Source organism: Neolamprologus brichardi, chromosome 14 (assembly GCF_056152115.1).
Source record: "Neolamprologus brichardi isolate AB-2024 chromosome 14, ASM5615211v1, whole genome shotgun sequence".
Lineage (NCBI taxonomy): Eukaryota > Metazoa > Chordata > Actinopteri > Cichliformes > Cichlidae > Neolamprologus > Neolamprologus brichardi.
In genome coordinates this window covers 7,088,998-7,113,220 of record NC_142117.1, presented here as the reverse complement: position 1 = coordinate 7,113,220, position 24,223 = coordinate 7,088,998, and the positions used below count along the sequence as shown (strand labels likewise).

At 41.3% G+C, this 24,223-nt stretch overlaps 1 protein-coding gene and 1 pseudogene across 1 annotated transcript; one reads left to right on the top strand and one right to left on the bottom strand.

Moving 5' to 3' along the window:
* The first annotated feature begins 3,658 nt into the window (after nucleotides 1-3,658).
* Nucleotides 3,659-6,013, top strand: LOC148098777 (uncharacterized; annotated as a pseudogene).
* Nucleotides 6,014-20,049: 14,036 nt separating this feature from the next.
* On the bottom strand, nucleotides 20,050-22,866 carry LOC148098776 (uncharacterized). Its single transcript, XM_087850715.1, has one exon. The coding sequence runs from the start codon at nucleotides 22,591-22,593 to the stop codon at nucleotides 20,626-20,628; it is 1,968 nt and encodes a 655-aa protein (XP_087706841.1). The 5' UTR covers nucleotides 22,594-22,866; the 3' UTR covers nucleotides 20,050-20,625.
* Nucleotides 22,867-24,223: the final 1,357 nt, after the last annotated feature.

The window sequence follows — 24,223 nt, the reverse complement described above, 5'->3', positions numbered from 1 at the left end:
ACACTAGATGGCAGACCTATACATTGATCCCATTACTTACAGAACAAATGACCTGACCCGTCATATAACAAACTTAAAACATACCCATGGGACAGAATAATAATTTATAAATAAATACTTCAAAATTAACTATTAATCTATTCATAAATACTTCAAATGAAATGGGTTTTAAGAAAAGGGGATTAAACTCAATAACAATGTGATTTCAAAAAACAAAATAAAATGATTCAAAAGTCTAATATTAATAGAGATTTATTTCCAAAATGGCAATTCCAGTCTTCTGTTTTAAATGTATTTCTACTTTCTGCCATCCACCTTCTGGAAGGTTCCAGTTTTATATAAGAAAAACAATGAATCGTAACATTGACTTGATTACTTAAAACATGGCAAAATGTTTGTGCCCCGTTGGAGATCTTTTTGAAATATACATATTTTGCTTTTGTCTGCATTTAGCATTTTTGTGATTACTTTGGTCTTTGGAAAAAAAATCAACATAAACTAGCCATGTGGTCAGATGTAAGGAGCTATCTGATTGGTTGGACAGGCTGGGCTGTCAGGACTTTTCTATGCTAAGGAGACCGTTTTAAGAAGAGTGTGTTCTTGTATAAAAAGCTAAAGGGATTAATCATCCATGTGTCTGGTGTCATTATACAGGAGCATGTTTGTTTTTTATGAAAACTGCTGATCTCAGACCTGCCTGCATATCTGCAGTCAGCTGCATCAAGAACATGATATTTTCTCTGACAGCTTTAAACCCAATGTAAGAGTTCTCTCTGACTGTCTCCTTGGTGCATTTAAACCCCTGTTCCTCCCTGTCCTTGTCATCTGTTGTCTTCATCTCCATTATCAGTCATCATAATTTTACCATCTCTGTGCAAATCTGCAAATTTCTTTATTAAATCATATGATTCTTAAATTCATCAAGTCTCTCTGTGCCTGGGTCCCCGTCACAAAACATGACATCACTGTTTTGTACATTTTAACACAATTTAATCCCCACATTTGTGAAAGAAAAGCAAAACACGTTTTTTGAAAAGTCTGTAACAAAACCATCAAATCTGAAAAAAGGTTATTTAAGTGCTGCTAAAGACTACTACTGCAAAAGAAGAATGGATTGGAATAGAGCAGGGCGCCATGACCAAAAATATTTAGTGAGTAGTGAGTAAAAAGTAAACTGAGTGCATTTTTTGGACAGAGATTCACTTTTAATATGTATGTATAATAAAATACAGATACATAAAAAATACACTCCAAAAATAGAAGAGTCCTTGAAATGTATAATTGTACAAAGTATTAATAAAGAAATTATAAAAATTAAGACACCGTGGTCTATGGTACAATGTATACAATGTATGAAAAGATCTTTACTGCAGATACTCCTATGGCTTTGCAGATTTTTTCTTTTATTTTAACCTATGTCGCCTCACCTTGAAGTTGGCAAATCTGTCTATCACATTTTGGTGGTCAAGTCTCTCAAGCATCTCTTTCTCAACTGACATCACAGCCAGGTGCTGGAGTCTGCTATGACCCATGGTCCTTCTCAGCCAGGTATGGAGCTGACACAAGACACTAAAACACCTCTCACAGCTACAGCTGCAAACTGGGATTGTTAGGGCAACCTGAATAACAGTTTTCAGTCTGGGGAAGATCTGATTATCCAGAAGATTGTACAATGTTAACATATCTGGAATGGCACCAGCCTCACTCTTGAGCTTCAACCAAAAGGCAAATAACCAAACCACATGTACATCTAATAAAAGATATAAATATTGAAACACTGATCCAACATTATCCTTTATTGGTGGATCATTTGATCTTACACTTTTACCTGAATGTGGCTCCTTTTTTTGAAAAACTTCCTTATATCCATTATGAGCCTGGCTGTCTCTCTGTACACACACACACACACAAGGAGTTATAAGGTTAATGGGCATCCCGTCAGTTAGCTAGTTAGTACCTTGGGTTTAGATTTGGCACATGCACATATGACAAACCAACCAGCTTCTCTGTTTCCACTTCAAACAGGACAGTGGTAACAACAGCAGGTTACAGACAATTTTAAGTTTCAGACGTTAAATAGGCTGTATAAATTTCAATGGAGAAACAGGACGGTCAAATGTCGCTGATTTTACTACTGAGTAGGACAGATTGTAGGGCAGCAAACATAGTCGGAAAACACGTTTTCAACACAGCAGGTTACCTGGGTGTAATGTTTTACAGCTAAAACGAAACATGGTCGGACTCCTACCTAACTATATAGAGAGTAACTGAAGGTTAAATGCAGCTAACATGCCCTGTTTTAAGCCTGCGCTCCCCTGTGTCTCAGCCACCATTGCTCTGGAAGAAAGGGCGCTAAAGCCAGAGTAGAGGTGAGCTGGAAAAGACCATATTTTTGAGTTTTTTGTTTTTTTTTTGGGAGGGGGGGGTGTTGAGACGTAAAATATTACGTCTCAACCAAGTACTGTATGGGTTTTATATTTTTAGTAGTGTGTCACACAAAAAAGCAAATATTGTCAAAAAAAGTAAAAAAACATGCCTTTGATTCAATATCGGCTAAAAACAAAATGGGCTAAGCAGGCAGGTGTGAGCCTGGTTGCTGTAGTGACTGCACCCAATGGCTCCATACACGCACACACACACAGACATGCACCTCACTTCTGCTGCTTAAAATGAACAGAAACGTCAGCCTGAAACAAATCGAATTGAAATGAAAAGTACAAGTCATATTGACAAAATTCTTTCACCGTGAGCGGCAGCAATATCTAGTCTACTGAATTCTCAGTATTCATGCCTGTGGAGTTTATTATATAGACATGGTGACAGTGTAAAGACAGCTTGCTCTTCTGATTTTCAAACGAACCTTCTGAGCCATTTTAACATTAGAATCTATGGAAGAGTTGGAGGGAGGAGGCTGTGCATTGGTGACATTTATGACAGAACCATAGCACCTATTACAATAATAAACACATTGGATGACAGAAGACAGCGATGGCTACGTTTTGAGGGTAAAATCATACCTGTAGAGCAAACGCTGCGGACACAGCAGCAGTTTTAAGAAAAGATTTTAAGATTAATTTCCCCCCCTCCTCTCACTCTAGCAGTTGAGCTGTCTCACTCTAGCGCCAACATTCCGTCCCATACACACCCATTATAAACTCTGAAACGGCTGAAAAAAAGGATGAAACTTAAACTGGAACTGAAGAAAAAGTATAATAGATATTGAAAAGATAAATACAAGTTGAATAGTTGAATGTCTTGTCTGCGTTTTAAAGTTTGAATGGTGGCTCTACATCAATGTATGTGGAAGTAGTTAGAGTTGAAAGAGGAGTGAGTTGAAGGAGAATTTGAAGAGTCTCCCCATTGAAATACATGGGAAATTTTTGTTGAATAAAGTTGAATAAATTTAAAAATATAAATGTTAAAAATGAGAAAAATACAAGCAGCCATGTCCAAAAGAAGAGGAATCTAACGGTGTTTGAATGCTTTTACAGCATTCACACTAATTAAGAACAGAAGAGCAAAAAGGACACTTACCATAAGAGTCAAGACAAACAGCATTAATGTTTTTCTTCTTCAAAGCCATTTGTGACATCACAGAATTGCCTTTGAAGATAGCTGTAGGGGGCGGAGTCAGGTTTCAAGAAAACCCACAAATGCACCCCATGTAGACAGAAACTGTAAGCACTACACTAGCTTTTTAGTTTGAGTTTCCATTTGGAACCCACATTACCTAGTTGAGTAGATAACTAGTTGCACTTGATAACTTTGCGCAAACAATATAAATACAAATTAAATACATTCATTTAAAAATAGCTGCCACACTAGAATTACAGCATAAACAACTTGAAAAATTAAGAAAAAAAAAACGCCTCATAGCTGAGAACAAGGAACAGCAGAAGACAATATCAGTTAAGGTGTGTAAACAACAAATGGATGATATTTCGAGGCTTAAACAGGAAGCCCGCGCCCATCTCTCAGAAATAGACCAAATAAGAAAACGTATGGCTCAATGTGAGATGAAGGCTGCAGGATCAGAGAAATATGAGAAAAAAATCCTGGACCTTCAAAAGAGATGCAAAGACCTGGAAAGGAAAACATGCCACTGAAAAAAAGAGACGGGAGCAGAAAGAAAAAGATGTGGAATTTCTGTCTCGTCTTCAAGGAAAAGTCAATAGACTGAGCAAAGAAAATGAGGCCCTGAAGCAAGAATTAAAGCAGGTGACCACTGAAAAAAACCTAAAAGTAAAAGAACTGAAGGAAAAAGAAGAACAGATAAAAAATGAGCTTAGAGTCCAGGACCAGCTCAAAGAAGAGAGGGCCAACTTTGAAAAAACGACATCAGAATATCTTGTAGAGGCTAGCACGCTGTTTCAATGTAGAGACAGACTTAAAACAGTGGAGGCACAAGAAGAGAAATTAAAAGCTGAAATTAAAACATGGCAAAAAAAAGCAGAGGATTTTGAAGAGCAAAAGGACAGGGTCATTATGGAGAAAAACACATTGATAATGAAAAATAATGAACTGTCAGATTTGCTTTTGGGAAAGGACTTGGATAATAAAAAACTAGTAAAAGAGTTAAAAGAAAAACGAGAGGAAATAGAAAGTCAGACAAAGGAAGCCTCAAAGCAGCTTTCTAAGATGCAACACCTGGAGAAAGTCCTGAAGATGAAAAATGAACAAATAGCCAAACTTGAAAGTGAGAGGCGGGAATCCTTCAAGAAAATGACATCCCAAGATCATGAGATTGTCAGTCTGAGAAATGCTCTGAAAGAAATAGAACACAGACTAAAAATACAGATGACGCACGATGAGTTTTGGAATGAAAAACTTAATAAGGAGTTATCTGAGGCTAAGACCGAGATCAGTCAATTTAAGGACACCACAGAGTCACTGACAAAAGACACAGAACAAAAGAATAGTGAACGAGAAATGATTCAAGCAGAGCTATCCAAGTATCAGACCAGGTATTTTTCTGTGAAAAATAAACTGGAGCTCATCAAACAAAAGCAGGCAGAAGCGCAGACGGCACAGGCCAAACAACTTGCTTATGTCGACAAGGAGCGCAACGAAGTTAAGAAAAGGCTGGTCCAGATTTTGGCAGACAAAGAAAAGGTGGACAAAGAGCTCACACACTACAAAGAAATTGTGTTTCAGCAGCAACAAAACATAAAAGAGCTGGAAACTGAAATTCAAATGAGTTCAATTCAAAGACAAACAATTGAAGGACAAAAACAGGAAATTGACCGTCTGACGGAGCAGGTAAAGGACCTGCGTGAGGAGAATTCCTTAAAGGTTGCCATTGAGCTGGACAAATACGCTGCAAAAACGCAGGAAAAAATCTTCTCGCAGTGGCAAACAAACAGACTTAACGCTAAAAGAGAAATACACATGTCCAGTCACACATTAGTATTTGAACAGCACCGCCGGGACCGCCTGTTATGCAAATATAAACAGCTGGTCACAGAAAAGGACAAAGAAATTAAAGAACTACGGTCAACGCTGAATCAGGAGGCTGCACTTCAAAACAAAGATGCCATACAGAAACTCCACAGATGTGAGAGGGAAAATCGCGACCTCAAAAAGCAGTTAGTAACAACACAGCGAATGCTTTCTGTATATGAGGCTAAGAACAGCAGCCTTGTAGAAGAAAATAAACAACTGACACTTGAGGTGAGCGCAAAGCACACCCCGCTACCTCAGATTTCCACCAAGGCCAAGTCAAACTCTGTGGCGAAATCATATCAGCAGTCTGAGGTTGGGCACTCAACCAGATTCATCTCCAGCATTCCTCAAAAGACAGAAAAAAAGGTTTATTTCCTCCCTCCTCTCGTAGGCAAAACGTCAGCATTGCAGAATGTAAGCAGTAGACCCTCCAGATTAACCAACACACCCCCATAATTAAGTAACAGACCCCATCAGCCGGGTCATCATGTGACAGGTTGAAGGACTACTGCATATAAAACTGTTCAGTTAATACTAATTCATATCAGTTGATATAAGGACAAAATAAGGTAAATATGGTAAGAAAATGGTTAAGAGTTTATTTTTTTCACGTTATATTAATGGCTTTCATGTTATTTAAGAGAACTGCAATCTATACATCTCTGATCCGCTAGTAAGCTTTTTCTGGGATCGATTAGTAGTGTCTCTATTCTCCACTAGGGGGCTTTCGCGCGTTCTCCTCACTGCAATAAACGACTGCATGAGAGACTCAAGTTATAATCACTCTCGTGATTCTTTTTTTTTTTCAGGGGTGTAACAATTGGAGGCACCGCTGGGATAGCTGCTTAGATGTCCGGTGTCCACAATCTGCACATTGCAGTCCAAGCCAGCTAAATCCCCCCACTACAACCCAGGCAGACTGCAGTGAGGAAAGTGTTGCTGTCGAGGCGAACTGGTAGCTGTGTTTTAGCGCATGTTTCCTGAGGACAGCCAGAGATCATCAGGGGCTGCAAAAACAACTCAGCTCAGCGTCACCTGTACACAGTGTTGGGAAGGTTACTTTTAAAATGTATTCCATTACAGAATACAGAATACATGCCCCAAAATGTATTCTGTAACGTATTCCGTTACGTTACTCAATGAGAGTAACGTATTCTGAATACTTTGGATTACTTAATATATTATCGTGCTTTTCACAACTACGTGAATGTACTATTGCAGTGATTTATTACTGTTACTTAAAGTCCGAACCGTAGTAAAGGGACCTCTGGCTAATACGGCGGGTTCCGTGTCGGCTCGTAGCCGAAAAATAGCTTTACTTTGTTGTCTGGGTCAACTTTGCTTGCGTGAGACAGAGAGAGGCGTTGAAAGGCTGCTCCAACGGAACTTATTGTATCGGAGGAAAACACGAACAAAGTGTACAGTCGAGTCTTAATAGCTTACTTACAACTGGGCTCGTCAGGCACTCTTCTTGGCTGCAGTGGTTATTATTATATTTACATGCTTCCAGCTCCCGTTTTTGCCCGATGATAACTCGTACTTTTCCACTCTCCTTTTTCTCCCTCCCTCGCTCACAGACACATAACGGGTACAGCAGTCCATTCTCCCTGCAGCACGGACTACACTGCCCATGACGCTACATTCTTTAGAGCTATACCTGTAGCATTCTGCCTATTAGCTTAGCACAACAACAACAACAGGCGCTCTCTCACCCAGGAAAAACGCAGAGAGAGAGCGTCACCCTGTAACCATGGCAACCGTAACGCTGCCGCCTGGAACAACAGAACGTAGCTGTCAAACAAAACCAAAACAGTCTTGACCCGCGACAATATGAAACAGGAAAGTACCGCCGTGTAATCCATTTATTTCAACAAAGTAACTGTATTCTAAATACCACCTTTTTAAACGGTAACTGTAACGGAATACAGTTACTCATATTTTGTATTTTAAATACGTAACGGCGGTACATGTATTCCGTTACTCCCCAACACTGCCTGTACATGCAAAATTCTTCCTGCCTACAGCCACAATGTCTTCGGTGGAAGAGCTGCAAGAAGAGGTTGTGCGTGAAATGCACACTCTGTCCAAAGATCAACTAGTGTCAATCTGCGAGTTCCTTGGCATTGCAGAGAAAATAGATGTTAGCAGAAAAACACGACTGTCACTGCTAACACACATCCAAATACACATTGAGAGAGAAGATATAACAGTACTTGAGGATGAAGGAATGTCAGAACTGTTGTTGCTTAATGATAAGATTGCTGAAGTAATGAAAGAGACGATTATTGAGACTGAACCAAATGCAAATGAAGGGGGTGATTCAGGGCACAGAGAGCAACCAAACACTGCAACCACACTGGTAACAGAGACAGCTAATGCAGTTAACACAGCGGTTATTTCTCACTCCCAAGGTAATCGTTTTGTCCCTAACTCATCTGTGTCAAGTACCCCCCAACGACCAAGCCCTTACTGGCAGAAAGATTTCAAAATATCAGGCCAGATTGGCGAACAAGGTCAAAAAGATAAACTGACATTTTCCAGTCTTGCTCACCAGATCGAAAATGGACTGAGCAGAGGCTACTCAGAGCTTGACATTGTAGATGCTGTCATCAGAGCTATCTTGCCAGGTCTACAACTACGCAGCTATTTGGAGGGAAAAGCTCAACTCACCCTTCCGACTCTACGCCGCATACTGCGCTCCCATTTCCAGGAGAAGAGCGCCACCGAACTGTATAAACAACTTGCCTCTGAGGTACAGACCCCAAAAGAGACTGCTCAAAGCTTCCTGATGAGAGTTTTAGATCTAAAGCAGAAAGTCTTATTTGCTTCCCAAGAATCCGAGTCAGGACTCAAAAACGACCCAGCTTTAGTCCAGCGTATGTGTTTGCACACCGTACTCACAGGCTTCCAGAGTGACAGTGTCAGGATAGATATGCAGCCACTCCTGTTAGACTCTAAGACACCTGATGAACTCCTGTTAGAGAGGTTAAATATGGCTTGTGCCAATGAGGCAGAAAGGAAAAACAAGAAGAGATGTTTAGCATCACAGACTGCTACAAGTGTGAGTGCAGTGCAGTCAGATGATGTGTCACCGGCTAAGAACCCTGTGAAAGAAGTTAAAGCTAAGATACCACCCGAGCTTTTAACTGAGTTAACGGAGCTTAAGACGGGTGTAGCCTCCCTGAAAGGTCTCAGTGCAGAGATAGCTCAGATTAAAGAGACTCTACAGCAGCCGGTGCCTGGTCCTCAGTCATATGCCCCACCACCAGTTATGCAGTATGATAGGGACCAGCAGTATTATAGCTTCCAGGGCCCCCGTCAAAGACCACCACCCCCTCAGTATCCTGTACAGCACTACACAGGTAGTCCAGCCCGCCGTGAGAGGAGGTGCCACATCTGCCAGCAGAATGGAGTCAACGAGCGCTGCACCCACTGCTACCTCTGTGGGAGTAGAGAACACTTTCAGGCTGGATGTAGAAGCAGAGGTATGAGACCATATAAAGAGAAACATTTAAACCAGCAATGGTTACCACCGAGGGACGAGTGTTAACCATGCCCATCATCCACAAGTCCCAACATTGCTCCAACTGTAAACAAGAAAAGTCAGGCATGAGACAGTGTTCAGCATGTAAAAACCCACTTTATTGTTCAAGAACATGCCAGAAACAACACTGGAGACAACATAAGAGACAATGCACTGGCTTAAAGACTAACAAAGACAATGAGACTGTTCAGGTACCACTGCCGTCAGCTCATGTAAACACCCCTCACAAAGTCACATCTCTGGTGGGCAGGCAATGTCTGGTTGAGTGTTTCCTGGACGGCAACAGACTTCAAGCTCTATGGGACTCAGGCTCACAGGTATCAATCATCGATGAGAAGTGGAAAAAGGACTATCTGCCACACAAAGAGCTGAGAGATGTAGCAGATATTATGGACACATCTGAACTCACCCTGACCGCAGCAAATGGGACCAACATGCCATATCTTGGGTGGGTTGAGACAACCTTCCAACTTGTTTCCGGAACTGAACAAACTGAGAAATTGACCATCCCCATGTTGGTAATGAAAGGTTTTCAGCTCACATGCCCTATTATAGGCTACAATGTAATTGAATACATTGTGAATAAGACTGACCAAGCTAAACTGTACAGCACAGTGAGAAAAGCATTTCCCAGCCTCAAAAGACACAAGGTGAAAGCTTTTATACAGGCTGTTAGTGCAGATGCAGTTGACGAGTACAAAGTGATGACAAAGAAAGACTGTATTACTGTACCTAAAAAAAGCCACATGCATGTTGAGGGTCGTATAGCAGCAGGGCCATTTAAACAAGACATGGTCATGATATTTGAGCCAGACTTAAACCCCCAGTGGCCAGACAATGACACTTTGGTTAAAGTTAAGAAGGGTACTTTACCCGTCATAACACTAGGTGTCTCTAACCCAACTGACCATGAAATTGTCATTCCAGGCCGTACATTAGTTGGCTCGGTTCAGACTATTACAGCTGTTTTACCTGCCCAGGTGTTTGAAAAAGCCACATCTGTAGCTACTGTTAACCAGACAAATACACAAGCCCAGTGTAGCGCTAGTGAAGAGTGGGACCCACCTGTAGATCTTAGCCACCTGGGTGAAGAGCAGAGAGTTTTAGCGAAACAGATGTTCAGAGAGGAATGCCAGTCTTTCTCTAAAACAGACAATGATATAGGCTGTATTGAAAAACTGAAAATGACCATATCACTCAAAGACAACGAACCAGTCAAACGCACATACCTGTCTGTGCCACGGCCGCTCTACCAAGAGATGAAAAGTTACCTGCATGATTTGATAGCACAAGGCTGGGTCAGGAAGTCAGACTCGTCATACTCCTCACCAGTCGTATGTGTTAGAAAAAAGATGGTACTCTAAGACTGTGCATAGACTACAGAGACCTGAATCGGAAAACCCATCCTGATCGCCAGCCCATCCCACGCGTCCAGGATATTGTGGACAGTTTGGGTGGAAACTCCTGGTTTTCGCTTCTAGATCAGGGGAAAGCGTACCACCGGGGGTTCATGTCAGAAGAAAGTCGTCCACTCACTGCTTTTGTGACCCCCTGGGGATTATATGAGTGGATTCGCATCCCCTTTGGACTTATGAATGCCCCTGCAGCATTTCAGCGCTGTATAGAAGTGCCTGGATGGACTGCGCAAAAACATCTGCATCCCCTATCTGGATGACACATTACTTTACAGCAAAACATTCAAAGATCACTTGGAGGACGTGAGAAAAGTGCTCCAGAGATTGAGAGGCTTTGGTATAAAGCTTAAGCCAAGTAAGTGTGACATGTTTAAGTCTGAGGTGCGCTATTTGGGCAGAATAGTGTCTGCAGAGGGCAGTAAAGTGGATCCTGCAGACTTTGAAGCAGTCAAAGCACTCAAAGGTATAAAACCACAAAATGTTGGTCAGCTCAGAAAAATGTTAGACCTTCTCTCCTACTACAGACAATACATAAAAGACTTCTCCAGAAAAGCAGGTTGTTTGTATGAACTGTTAAAAGCTGACAAAACCACAGAGAACTCAGACACCACAAAAGGGCCAAGGGCAAGACCAAAGAGAGCCAGTCAAGTTGTGCCCTCCTCAAAACAAATTGTGTGGACTGGCCAGCATCAAAGTGCGCTTGAAGAACTAATAGACTGTTTGCTCCACCCACCAGTGCTGGGGTTCCCAGATTTCACACAGCCGTTCATCGTACACACAGACGCCTCACACAAAGGGCTAGGCGCAGTGTTATACCAGAGACAAGATGGTAAGCTGCGAGTTATTGCTTATGGCTCCCGTACTCTAACAGTGGCTGAAAAAACTACCACTTCCATGCAGGAAAACTAGAATTTTTAGCACTGAAGTAGGCTATCACTGACAAATTCAGAGACTATTTGTACTATGCCCCAACATTTACTGTCTATAGCAACAACAACCCGCTAACGTACATTCTGTCAACAGCCAAACTGAATGCCACCACATCAAGATGGGTTGCTGAGCTCACTGATTTTCACTTCACCATTAAGTACAAACCAGGGAAGGAAAACAGTGATGCAGATGCTTTATCAAGAATGCCACTTGATGTAGAAACCTTAATGAGAGACTGCTCTGAGGAAGTGCCACCAGACACTATCGCAGCTGCTATCCAGGCCATTGAGGTACAGAAAGACACATCTGCCGCATGGACACTCTCAGCTGCAGCAATGTCAGTCACAGCAGAAGGTGAGCCAGCAGAAGCAACATTCACACCCATACCAAAAGAACAGCTTAATGAAGCACAAAAGTCTGATCCTGTTATAAGCCCTGTATTACAGTGTAAACAGACAGATTCAAAACCACTGCCCAAAGAGCTAAGAACATTTGACCCTAAGACAAAATGCTTGTTCAGAGAGTGGGGCAAGTTAAGACTACATAACAATGGCATCTTGTACAGACTGACTTCTGCCCGGAAACAGCTAGTCCTGCCAGATCAGTTCAAAAAGACTGTACTTGAAGAGCTGCACAATAATATGGGCCATCAAGGTGTTGATTGCACAGTGTCTTTGATACGTGAACGCTTCTTTTGGCCACACATGCAGGCAGACATCGAGCATTATGTGACCAACGTTTGTTCCTGTGTAAAGCAGAAAAAGCCCAGCCATGAAACAAGAGCTCCTTTAACAAACATTGTAACTACGCAGCCCTTTGAGCTGGTGTGTATAGACTTTCTCCATCTTGAAAAATTCAAAGGCGGTTATGAATATATTCTAGTGATAACTGACCACTTCACACGTTTTGCCCAAGCCTATGCCACCACCTCAAAGTCAGGCAAAACTGCTGCAAACCTGATATTCAATGACTATGCCCTAAAGTTTGGCTTCCCCTGTCGCATTCACCATGACCAAGGAGGTGAATTTGAAAATCAGCTATTCAGTCAGCTCAAGAAACTGTGGGGCATGGCCTGTTCTAGGACAACACCCTATCACCCAATGGGGAACGGTCAAGTTGAACGTATGAACAGGACATTGTTGCAAATGCTTAGAACGCTAACTGCAACACAAAAGTCAAACTGGAAGGAATCTATCAACAAGCTAATGTATGCATATAACTGCACACGTTGTGAAGTCACTGGCTACTCCCCATTTTACCTACTGTTTGGACGGTTGAAGCTGCTGAAAAGGGCAAAAGACACTACGACACAAAAGTAAGGAGTTCTGTGTTACAACCTGGCGAGAGAGTTCTGGTCAAAAACCTGACACCTAGAGGAGGCCCAGGGAAACTGAGAGACAATTCGGAGGACACTGTTCACACAGTAGTCAGACAAATGGGGCCTGACCTCCCTATCTATGAGGTAAGACCGGAGAGAGGCAGAGGGCGCTCTAGAGTGCTTCACAGAAACTTACTTATGTCATGTGACCACTTACATTTTGAAAAAGTGCCTGAAAAAGATAATCATACAAGACATGAACAGAAAAAGACTGATAAACCCGTCGCTGTTGTGCCAGACTCTGATGATGAGGGCAGTGTTGATGAATACTGCTGTCATTACGCACCACCTCAACCTGCGTCCCGGCCATCAGAACAAGAACTTCTCACAGCAACGTCTCAGCCCGCAGCTTCAGTCCCTGCTCTTGCACCAACACCAGAGCCTCTTGCTGGAGACCATCTGGCGGCGCCTGACCCAGCTGTCGTGGAGACAACTTGTGAGGAGGTAGAGCCCACTGCAGGTGACATACCTGCCCCTCCTCCACCTGTTGTACTCGAGAGACTTGAGGAGGAGACACCTCAGCGGCCACAGTGAGAGAGACACCCGCCAAGACGGATGACGTATGACCAACTGGGCACCCCATCTTGCTACAGTGTTCAGCCAGCACCGCAACTGCTTCCTGTGTCCAAAACAGAAAGAACAATTTTAAACAATAATTCCCTTTCATACATTGAAAGAAATAATCCCTTTTTAGACTGGTCAACAAACATAAACTGACTTTTTTAAAAATTAAAACTCAATCACTAAGGGATATGGTTAAAAACAATACTAAAAATACACTGAGGCAATTACATCTCTAACCCAGGAGGACCTGTATTTCCCTTAACACCAAAAATAGTAGACAACAATAAATAATAACATCTGTTTGCTGTGAGGAAGTGACATGAACACATTCCATCTGTGTCACTACCTCACCCCCAACCAGTCGCGGCAGATGACTGCCCCTTTCTGAGCCTGGTTCTGCCGGAGGTCTCTGCCTGTTAACAGGCAGTTTTTCCTCCCCACTGTCGCCAAATGCTTGCTCATAGGGGGTCCTCGGATTGTTGGGGTTTCTGTAATATTGTAGGGTCTTTACCTTACAATATAAAGTGCCTTGAAGCAGCTTCTTGTGTACTGGCACTATGCAAATAAAAAATTATTGGACTGAACTGATTTTCCTTTTGTTTATTAAGTCTGAGTGGTTGTATTTTAGCACTTTTGATCTACTTCTATACATTGTATTCATTCCTTGAAACGAAGTAATAATTCGAAACTTTCCACTGTGATTCTAAAACCTTAGCAGAAAGCAGAGGCAGGAAGTACCAAAGTAAAAATTCTGGTTCTTGGTGTCCGGGGCTGCGCGCTCAGGTCATGTGCCAGCTCACTCCCGGTGGCTACTTGGCGGGGCCTGGCGCCTGCTGCTCAGTCAGGCCTCTTCCGGGGCGCGGAGGGCCCTCGGGCCTCTGGCCTCTGTGCCTGCGGCTCGGTTCACTCTGGCACAGCTGGCTGCCGGCGGAGCCGGCGGGCACGCCGGTGCAGCCCCCTCTAGTTTCTGCCCGGTGGCTACTGGGTGACCCCTCGTCTGGGTATCCTATGCCCTTCCCATGAGGGTGGCACGGATGCCCCTCCGGTGGTCCTCCTTGGGCTCTTGCACTCTGGGACCTCTGGATGTCTGGGGCCTGGATCTCCTCCATGCCTGCTTCATGCCCTGAGGGACGGGGCTATGGCTCTCTACATCCTCTTGCAGACCATTACATGGGGAAACCATTTGAATACAAGCGCGCCGATCCACACAGGTGTGCACACAGGTGTTCACTGTTTGTAGACTTAAATCACACCTTTCTTGGCTGCTACATCAAAGCACATTGTGCGCTGTCTGTCCTGCGTGCTGCACAACAACATTCAATATTTAGTATTTACTGCTGTTTACACTTAGCTAGATTAATGCGATGGTGTTGTGTATAGTATGTTGCTTTGTTTTGTTTTTTTGTTTTTTTTGCTTGTTTTCTATTCTTTTTCTCTCAACAGGTGATCCCGGAGATATTTTTTTTCCCCCCTTTCTCACTGTCCCTCTCCCCTTCTGTTTTTCTTTTCCTTCCTCTTTCTTTCTCCCTTTCCTATCCCTCACTCATGTCTGTCCCGTCTGTAACAACTGAAAATAAAATAAAATAAATAATAAAAACAAAGGTCGATCAAATGGACCAATACGGCAATGCCATGATGATCCATTTGGCAAAATAAATCCATTGGGTATCCTTGTTGGTCTTCAGACAACAATTCTGACGGCTAAAGAACCAAATGGGACAGGCAAAAAAAAAAAAAAAAAAAGACCCCCTATATAAAAAATGATGGGTCATTCCCACAACCTGCAGCTTTACTGTGTTCCAGCAGTGTATATAATAGAGGTGACAACTCCTCCAGAGTAGCAGATGGAATTTTTCTTTTTTGAGGACAGCTTCTTTTGCCTTTACTACAGATGGTCTGTTTATGTTTCGATCGAGAGCCTTTTTTGGGCAGGAGAAGTCCAAAAGGAGAAGTCCATCTAATGGCCAAACTCTGGGTGAGATCTGTGTTCGTGTTGGCTCCTTCCACCCCTTAACAAAATATTTGTACTTTTACTGTAATTTCCTTACATTTTAAAAATGGGTTTATTACTTTGGGTTTAACACATTAGATGGAAGCCTTTATTTACCAGTCTTTAAACAACAAACTTATATCAATCTAACGGAGGTGACCAATGACAATCTTATAGCGTGACCAGTGATTATTACACACACACAAAAATGAAAGCGGCAAAAAGATATTTCTTCTACAATCTGTGGTGCTGTAGGGTTAGAGTGGATTAAGGATCAAAGTGTATAGCAACTTTTGGGAACTGCATTTTTGGGACAGAAGATCAAGGAAGAGGGATAAGTTAAAGGAAATAGTGGGATTAAAGAGAATAATGTTTTATAAAACTGCAGGTAATTTTAAATACAATCTTTCGAGTTATATTTAAAGGTAAGCACTGCTTAGTGATGCTTGCTAAACCAGAAATGTAAAGTAGACCTTTAGTTGAGTTTTTGCAATCAAATATTAGATCTGTATATGATGTTAAGTAAAGTTGTTGTTTTGTTTTTTTAAATTTTGAAACATCCTGCAAAACAAACTGACTCTTATTCAGAGGTTCAGTAAATACACTCTAGCGTCAAGTCACAACGACAGTTGCCTCAAGGTGCTTTATATTGTAAGGTAGGCCCTACAATAAATAAATCATTGCTGTAACTTGCTGTACTGTGGCGACTGGTGCACAGCGACTGTGGTGCTCAGGTCATAGTTATGTTACATAAATTATAGCAGAGATATTCTGAATTTACACCGATAATGCTTAGTCTCATTCACTGATTTTCACCTTTGTACCTGTTTAGTGCCTAGTATAAAGTTAGGATAAACAGTATAATGGAAATCAGCCAGGTTAGCTTGTTAAATTTTAGGTTACATTCTGTTAAATTCAGTTTTAGAAATCCACAAAGAGCAGGAAACTTCCGAGGAGTAGCAGCACATGTCAGCTGATTACAGCCTGTACACAGAAAATCTTCTGGAGCTCTCAACAGAAGTTATTGTGACTTTCTGATACACACATCCTTTAAAGACCTAATTTTAAAGTAAAGAATGTCTGTACGTTTGCCACATATACCACACACCATTGCCTTAATGAGTTTTATTAACGAATTACGTAGCTAGTCTTGTAGTTAATCTTAAAGCTGAATCATGATAGTTAATCCGATAGCCAGTGTTGGGACTAACGCGTTATTAAGTAACGCGTTACAGTAACTACGTTATTTTTGTGGTAACGAGCACGGTAACTAGTTATTATGCCAAAATCAGGAACGCGTTAGTCGTTACTGGGATTTAGATAGGGTCGTTACTCGTTACTTCGTGTGGTGGCTATCGCGGAGCTTCCACAGATTCAGTAACATTAGCAAGTGGTGGAGGCAGCAGGTGGATGAGAGAAAGGGGACGCAGAAGGAAAAGAGACCCGAGGCGGCCGCCGGTCCGAGTGTGAACTGAACTTCAGGTAAGAAGTTATGACCTGCAGTCTATCTGGGTCAGATATAAACCAAGTTTAGGTGGAGTTTATTTTCGTTATTCTGACTTTTTCTGTACTGCGTACTAGCCAGCATGACGGAGTTTCTATACAGCTGGGTGGGTGCTATGATGTTAAAGATGTTGAACTTTATTTTGTTCATAAGTTATTAGAGTTGCCAACCGTCCCGTCTGGTATTAAGAGAAAATATTATGCGTTTTGAGGTGAAAAGGAACAGTTTGTCCCGTAATTCAGCTACAATGAAAAAGACACAAAGCTTGAATTATTCTGTGTCTTTGCTGCACAGCTGCCTCTTCTTCTTTCATTCTCCCCCTCCCTCTCCCGTTTCTACTTCAATCATGAAAACTGATCAGTGATCAGCTGATCGGCTTTTCTCTCTTGTTTGTTTATTGGTCACTTTGCGCCAGAGAGAGGAAACCAGCCGATGTCGCGTTAAACCACAGCAGCACGTTTAAGCTTGATCAGGTGTTGTTATAATTTATTTAATATTAATTTCTACTATCAGCTGATGTTTGCTGGAGCCACAGCTGCAAAAAAGCTGCTGGTCATGATATCGGTTTGGTTATCTGGTGAGAGGGAAACATGAAGATGAAACCAGGAGATGTCCTTACTGAATCATCAGAGCTGTGATGGAGAAACAGGTTTACCTTTTAGGTGACATAAATGAGTTGAAGGGAAGTTATGAACTGTTTCTGAGAGACAAATAACACCAGGATCCTTTTTTTTATGTAGCTGACAGCTGGTAACTGTGCAGGGGCGGATCTAGAAAAGTTTTTGCCAGGGGGGCCAGGTAGGGCATTAACAGGGATAGGTGGGCACAAGGAAATACTTTTCTTTCTTATTCTCATTTAAAATATCTAGCTTTTAAAAAATAATTATCTGAATCTTACAACAAACGATTGATAGATTGATGCATATATACCATCAAGACAGTGTACATCACTGTCACAACAGCGTTTGTTTTCATTCATTTTCATGTCATAAATTCATTTTTCCTATAATGGTGGGCCAGTCTCTAGTCAAAATGCCCGGGCCAATTTTCTGTCCCAGTCCAGCTCTGTATGCAGCTCATCTGCAATCTGGTGTTGCCTACATCTTCCTATTCAGAAGGCAGAATTTCTGAGTTCTGAGTACAATCAAAGCACCACGACTGCAGTTTTTGTGTTGGATGTAAAAGGCGCACATGACGCTGTGACGTAGGCTAGAATCATGGCAGCAGTCAATGACGGTCCAGGCGTGGGATTTCTCTCGTGTAAATATGCACATTATCTTTTCCTTTCTATTGGTAGGTGGCACAGTGCACTTGTGGCAAGTAAGCAAGCTAGAAGACTGGCAAAGTTATGGAAGCAACACATTAACAAGAGAATTCTGAGTAAAACCAAAGTTACTTTCCCTAGTAACTAGTTACTTTGAAAGTAACGAGTAACTTGAAGTAACTGTGTTACTTTTGATAGAAGTAACTAGTAATGTAACTAAGTTACTATTTTAAAGTAACTTACCCTGGGGCGATCGTGGCTCAAGAGTTGGGAGTTCGCCTTGTAATCGGAAGGTTGCCGGTTCGAGCCCCGGCTCGGACAGTCTCGGTCGTTGTGTCCTTGGGCAAGACACTTCACCTACCGCCTACTGGTGTTGGCCAGAAGGTCCGATGGCGCGATATGGCAGCCTCGCTTCTGTCAGTCTGCCCCAGGGCAGCTGTGGCTACAACTGTAGCTTGCCTCCACCAGTGGGTGGATGACTGGGTGTGTAAAGCGCTTTGGGGTCTCTAGGCGGGACTAGTAAAAGCGCTATACAAATACAGGCCATTTACCATTTACCCAAAGCTGAATATCACTCACTAAAAAGGAACTCTTTTTTTTTTTTTTAAGGAATTTGAGGCTGAGGAGGTTCAGATAACAAGGAGTAAGCATATTTCACTTCCTCTTCTTCCAAAGTGAAAGAGATGAAATTCAGAAATTTACCAACAAAAGAATCTTTCAGTTTTACGTTGGTTTAACTTGGATACGATCACCTGAGTATTCAGTGAAGATGATATTGAAAGTCTGGATCTTCTGCTTTATATTTATTTTTAATTACTCCAGTCGTAATGAAATCATTGGTGGAGCTAGTTACAGTCCACCGGGATTCAGTAAAGCAGTCAAGTATGGGATATTTGTCTGGACTGTTATTACAACTCTGTTGTTGTCAGGGAATACTGTATCCACAAATGTAGATATAAAACCAAACAGTGGAAAACTGATTGCTTAATAAATCTCCATTCTTGAGTAAATTACTAAAGCTTGCAAGTGATAGGAAGGCCCTTACTTTAGTTGCATTACCTGACCATTTAAATTTAATTTGAGACAAATTCCTGCTTTCTGGTAGTTTATAACTTTTTTTACACATGATTTTATTTGATGAAAACTGCAACTTACTTGTCTGTTTGTTTTGCTATTGTTCATTAATGATATTTTTTAAAACAAACAAACTTCTGAGTTTCTGTGCTGTGGTGACGGTGATAAGAAGGGTCCGAACGCAGCCTCTGTGGAGCTCCACAGTAGGCGGAGACACGTCACCGCCACAGTAGGTAGAAACAGGCGACCTGCATAGATACAGTGGAAGCCGCGCAAGTGTATCATTTTTAAACTTCTACTTTTTATCGTGCTGCATGGCAGAGAAACACGGATATGTTTCCTTCCTGGCCCTGGTTTAAGTAAGGGAGCTGGATTAAGGGCTTCTGTGGGTGACATGACAAAAAATAGTCTCTAAACCACATTTTGCATTGAAATATGATTTATTGTTGGTATCAGAGATGGAAAGTAACAAAGTAGAAATATTTTGTAACTGAAGTAGAATTTCCAGTTATCTGTACTTTACTTCACTACTATCTTGTGCCCACTTTTTACTTTTACTTCTGAGTGCCTGTACTTTCTACTCACTACATTTTTTAAATCAGGATCGTTAGATTACCCCCCACCCCCAGCTTCGGACACAAGAATATTTTATACTTTACTTTACTATATTTAAGAATACTGTAAGTATAAAAATATTTTGTATTCTGAGTAAAGTATTCTGATTCTGAAAATACAGATACCTGAAAATTAACTTAAATACAGCAACTAAGTATTTTTACTTTGGTACTTCCTGCCTCTGCTCTCTGCTAAGGTTTTAGAATCACAGTGGAAAGTTTCGAATTATTACTTCGTTTCAAGGAATGAATACAATGTATAGAAGTAGATCAAAAGTGCTAAAATACAACCACTCAGACTTAATAAACAAAAGGAAAATCAGTTCAGTCCAATATTTTTTTATTTGCACAGTGCCAGTTCACAAGAAGCTGCTTCAAGGCACTTTATATTGTAAGGTAAAGACCCTACAATATTACAGAAACCCCAACAATCCGAAGACCCCCTATGAGCAAGCACTTGGCGACAGTGGGGAGGAAAAACTGCCTGTTAACAGGCAGAGACCTCCGGCAGAACCAGGCTCAGAAAGGGGCAGTCATCTGCCGCGACTGGTTGGGGGTGAGGTAGTGACACAGATGGAATGTGTTCATGTCACTTCCTCACAGCAAACAGATGTTATTATTTATTGTTGTCTACTATTTTTGGTGTTAAGGGAAATACAGGTCCTCCTGGGTTAGAGATGTAATTGCCTCAGTGTATTTTTAGTATTGTTTTTAACCATATCCCTTAGTAATTGAGTTTTAATTTTTAAAAAAGTCCATTTATGTTTGTTGACCAGTCTAAAAAGGGATTATTTCTTTCAATGTATGAAAGGGAATTATTGTTTAAAATTGTTCTTTCTGGTGTGGGAACAGGGCAGCAGGTTTCTTACTGGTGTGATGACCTGGCTGATGGGGTCTGTTACTTAATTATGGGGGTGTGTTGGTTAATCTGGAGAGTCTACTGCTTACATTCTGCAATGCCGATGTTTTGCCTACGAGAGGAGGGAGGAAATAAACCTTTTTTTCTGTCTTTTGAGGAATGCTGGAGATGACTCTGGTTGAGCGCCCAACCTCAGACTGCTCATATGATTTCGCCACAGAGTTTGACTTGGCCTTGGTGGAAATCTGAGGTAGCGGGGTGTGCTTTGCCCTCACCTCAAGTGTCAGTTGTTTATTTTCTTCTACAAGGCTGCTGTTCTTAGCCTCATATACAGAAAGGATTCGCTGTGTTGTTACTAACTGCTTTTTGAGGTCGCGATTTTCCCACTCACATCTGTGGAGTTTCTGTATGGCATCTTTGTTTTGAAGTGCAGCCTCCTGATTCAGCGTTGACCGTAGTTCTTTAATTTCTTTGTCCTTTTCTGTGACCAGCTGTTTATATTTGCATAACAGGCGGTCCCGGCGGTGCTGTTCAAATACTAATGCGTGACTGGACATGTGTATTTCTCTTTTAGCGTTAAGTCTGTTTGTTTGCCACTGCGAGAAGATTTTTTCCTGCGTTTTTGCAGCGTATTTGTCCAGCTCAATGGCAACCTTTGAGGAATTCTCCTCACGCAGGTCCTTTACCTGCTCCGTCAGACGGTCAATTTCCTGTTTTTGTCCTTCAATCGTTTGTCTTTGAATTGAACTCATTTGAATTTCAGTTTCCAGCTCTTTTATGTTTTGTTGCTGCTGAAACACAATTTCTTTGTAGTGTGTGAGCTCTTTGTCCAACTTTTCTTTGTCTGCCAAAATCTGGACCAGCCTTTTCTTAACTACGTTGCGCTCCTTGTCGACATAAGCAAGTTGTTTGGCCTGTGCCGTCTGCGCTTCTGCCTGCTTTTGTTTGATGAGCTCCAGTTTATTTTTCACAGCAAAATACCTGGTCTGAGACTTGGATAGCTCTGCTTGAATCATTTCTCGTTCACTATTCTTTTGTTCTGTGTCTTTTGTCAGTGACTCTATGGTGTCCTTAAATTGACTGATCTCGGTCTTAGCCTCAGATAACTCCTTATTAAGTTTTTCATTCCAAAACTCATCGTGCGTCATCTGTATTTTTAGTCTGTGTTCTGTTTCTTTCAGAGCATTTCTCAGACTGACAATCTCATGATCTTGGGATGTCATTTTCTTGAAGGATTCCCGCCTCTCACTTTCAAGTTTGGCTATTTGTTCATTTTTCATCTGCAGGACTTTCTCCAGGTGTTGCATGTTAGAAAGCTGCTTTGAGGCTTCCTTTGTCTGACTTTCTATTTCCTCTCGTTTTTCTTTTAACTCTTTTACTAGTTTTTTATTGTCCAAGTTCTTTCCCAAAAGCAAATCTGACAGTTCATTTTTTTTCATTATCAATGCGTTTTTCTCCATAATGACCCTGTCCTTTTGCTCTTCAAAATCCTCTGCTTTTTTTTGCCATGTTTTAATTTCAGCTTTTAATTTCTCTTCTTGTGCCTCCACTGTTTTAAGTCTGTCTCTACATTGAAACAGCGTGCTAGCCTCTACAAGATATTCTGATGTCCTTTTTTCAAAGTTGACCCTCGCTTCTTTGAGCTGGTCCTGGACTCTAAGCTCATTTTTTATCTGTTCTTCTTTTTCCTTCAGTTCTTTTACTTTTAGGTTTTTTTCAGTGGTCACCTGCTTTAATTCTTGCTTCAGGGCCTCATTTTCTTTGCTCAGTCTATTGACTTTTCCTTGAAGACGAGACAGAAATTCCACATCTTTTTCTTTCTGCTCCCGTCTCTTTTTTTCAGTGGCATGTTTCCTTTCCAGGTCTTTGCATCTCTTTTGAAGGTCCAGGATTTTTTTCTCATATTTCTCTGATCCTGCAGCCTTCATCTCACATTGAGCCATATGTTTTCTTAGTTGGTCTATTTCTGAGAGATGGGCGCGGGCTTCCTGTTTAAGCCTCGAAATATCATCCATTTGTTGTTTACACACCTTAACTGATATTGTCTTCTGCTGTTCCTTGTTCTCAGCTATGAGGCGTTTTTCTTTTTTTCTTAATTTTTCAAGTTGTTTATGCTGTAATTCTAGTGTGGCAGCCTTTTTTAAATGAATGTATTTAATTTGTATTTATATTGTTTGCGCAAAGTTATCAAGTGCAACTAGTTATCTACTCAACTAGGTAATGTGGGTTCCAAATGGAAACTCAAACTAAAAAGCTAGTGTAGTGCTTACAGTTTCTGTCTACATGGGGTGCATTTGTGGGTTTTCTTGAAACCTGGCTCCGCCCCCTATAGCCATCTTCAAAGGCAATTCTGTGATGTCACAAATGGCTTTGAAGAAGAAAAACATTAATGCTGTTTTTCTTGACTCTTATGGTAAGTGTCCTTTTTGCTCTTCTGTTCTTAATTAGTGTGAATGCTGTAAAAGCATTCAAACACCGTTAGATTCCTCTTCTTTTGGACATGACTGCTTGTATTTTTCTCATTTTTAACATTTATATTTTTAAATTTATTCAACTTTATTCAACAAAAATTTCCCATGTATTTCAATGGGGAAACCCTTCAAATTCTCCTTCAACTCACTCCTCTTTCAACTCTAACTACTTCCACATACATTGACGTAGAGCCACCATTCAAACTTTAAAACGCAGACAAGACATTCAACTATTCAACTGGTATTTATCTTTTCAATATCTATTATACTTTTTCTTCAGTTCCAGTTTAAGTTTCATCCTTTTTTTCAGCTGTTTCAGAGTTTATAATGGGTGTGTATGGGACGGAATGTTGGCGCTAGAGTGAGACAGCTCAACTGCTAGAGTGAGAGGAGGGGGGGAATTAATCTTAAAATCTTTTCTTAAAACTGCTGCTGTGTCCGCAGTGTTTGCTCTACAGGTATGATTTTACCCTCAAAACGTAGCCATCGCCGTCCTCTTTCATCCAATGTGTTTATTATTGTAATAGGTGTTATGGTTCTGTTATAAATGTCACCAATGCACAGCCTCCTCCCTCCAACTCTTCCATAGACTCTAATGTTAAAATGGCTCAGAAGGTTTGTTTGAAAATCAGAAGAGCAGGCTGTCTTTACACTGTCACCATGTCCATATAATAAACTCCACAGGCATGAAAACTGAGAATTCAGTAGACTAGATATTGCTGCCACTCACGGTGAAAGAATTTTGTCAATATGACTTGTACTTTTCATTTCAATTCGATTTGTTTCAGGCTGACGTTTCTGTTCATTTTAAGCAGCAGAAGTGAGGTGCATGTCTGTGTGTGTGTGCGCGTGTATGGAGCCATTGGGTGCAGTCACTACAGCAACCAGGCTCACACCTGCCTGCTTAGCCCATTTTGTTTTTAGCCGATATTGAATCAAAGGCATGTTTTCTTACTTTTTTTGACAATATTTGCTTTTTTGTGTGACACACTACTAAAAATATAAAACCCATACAGTACTTGGTTGAGATGTAATATTTTACATCTCAACACCCCCCCCTCCCAAAAAAAACCAAAAACAAAAAAACCCCAAAAACATGGTCTTTTCCAGCTCACCTCTGCTCTGGCTTTAGCGCCCTTTCTTCCAGAGCAATGGTGGCTGAGACACAGGGGAG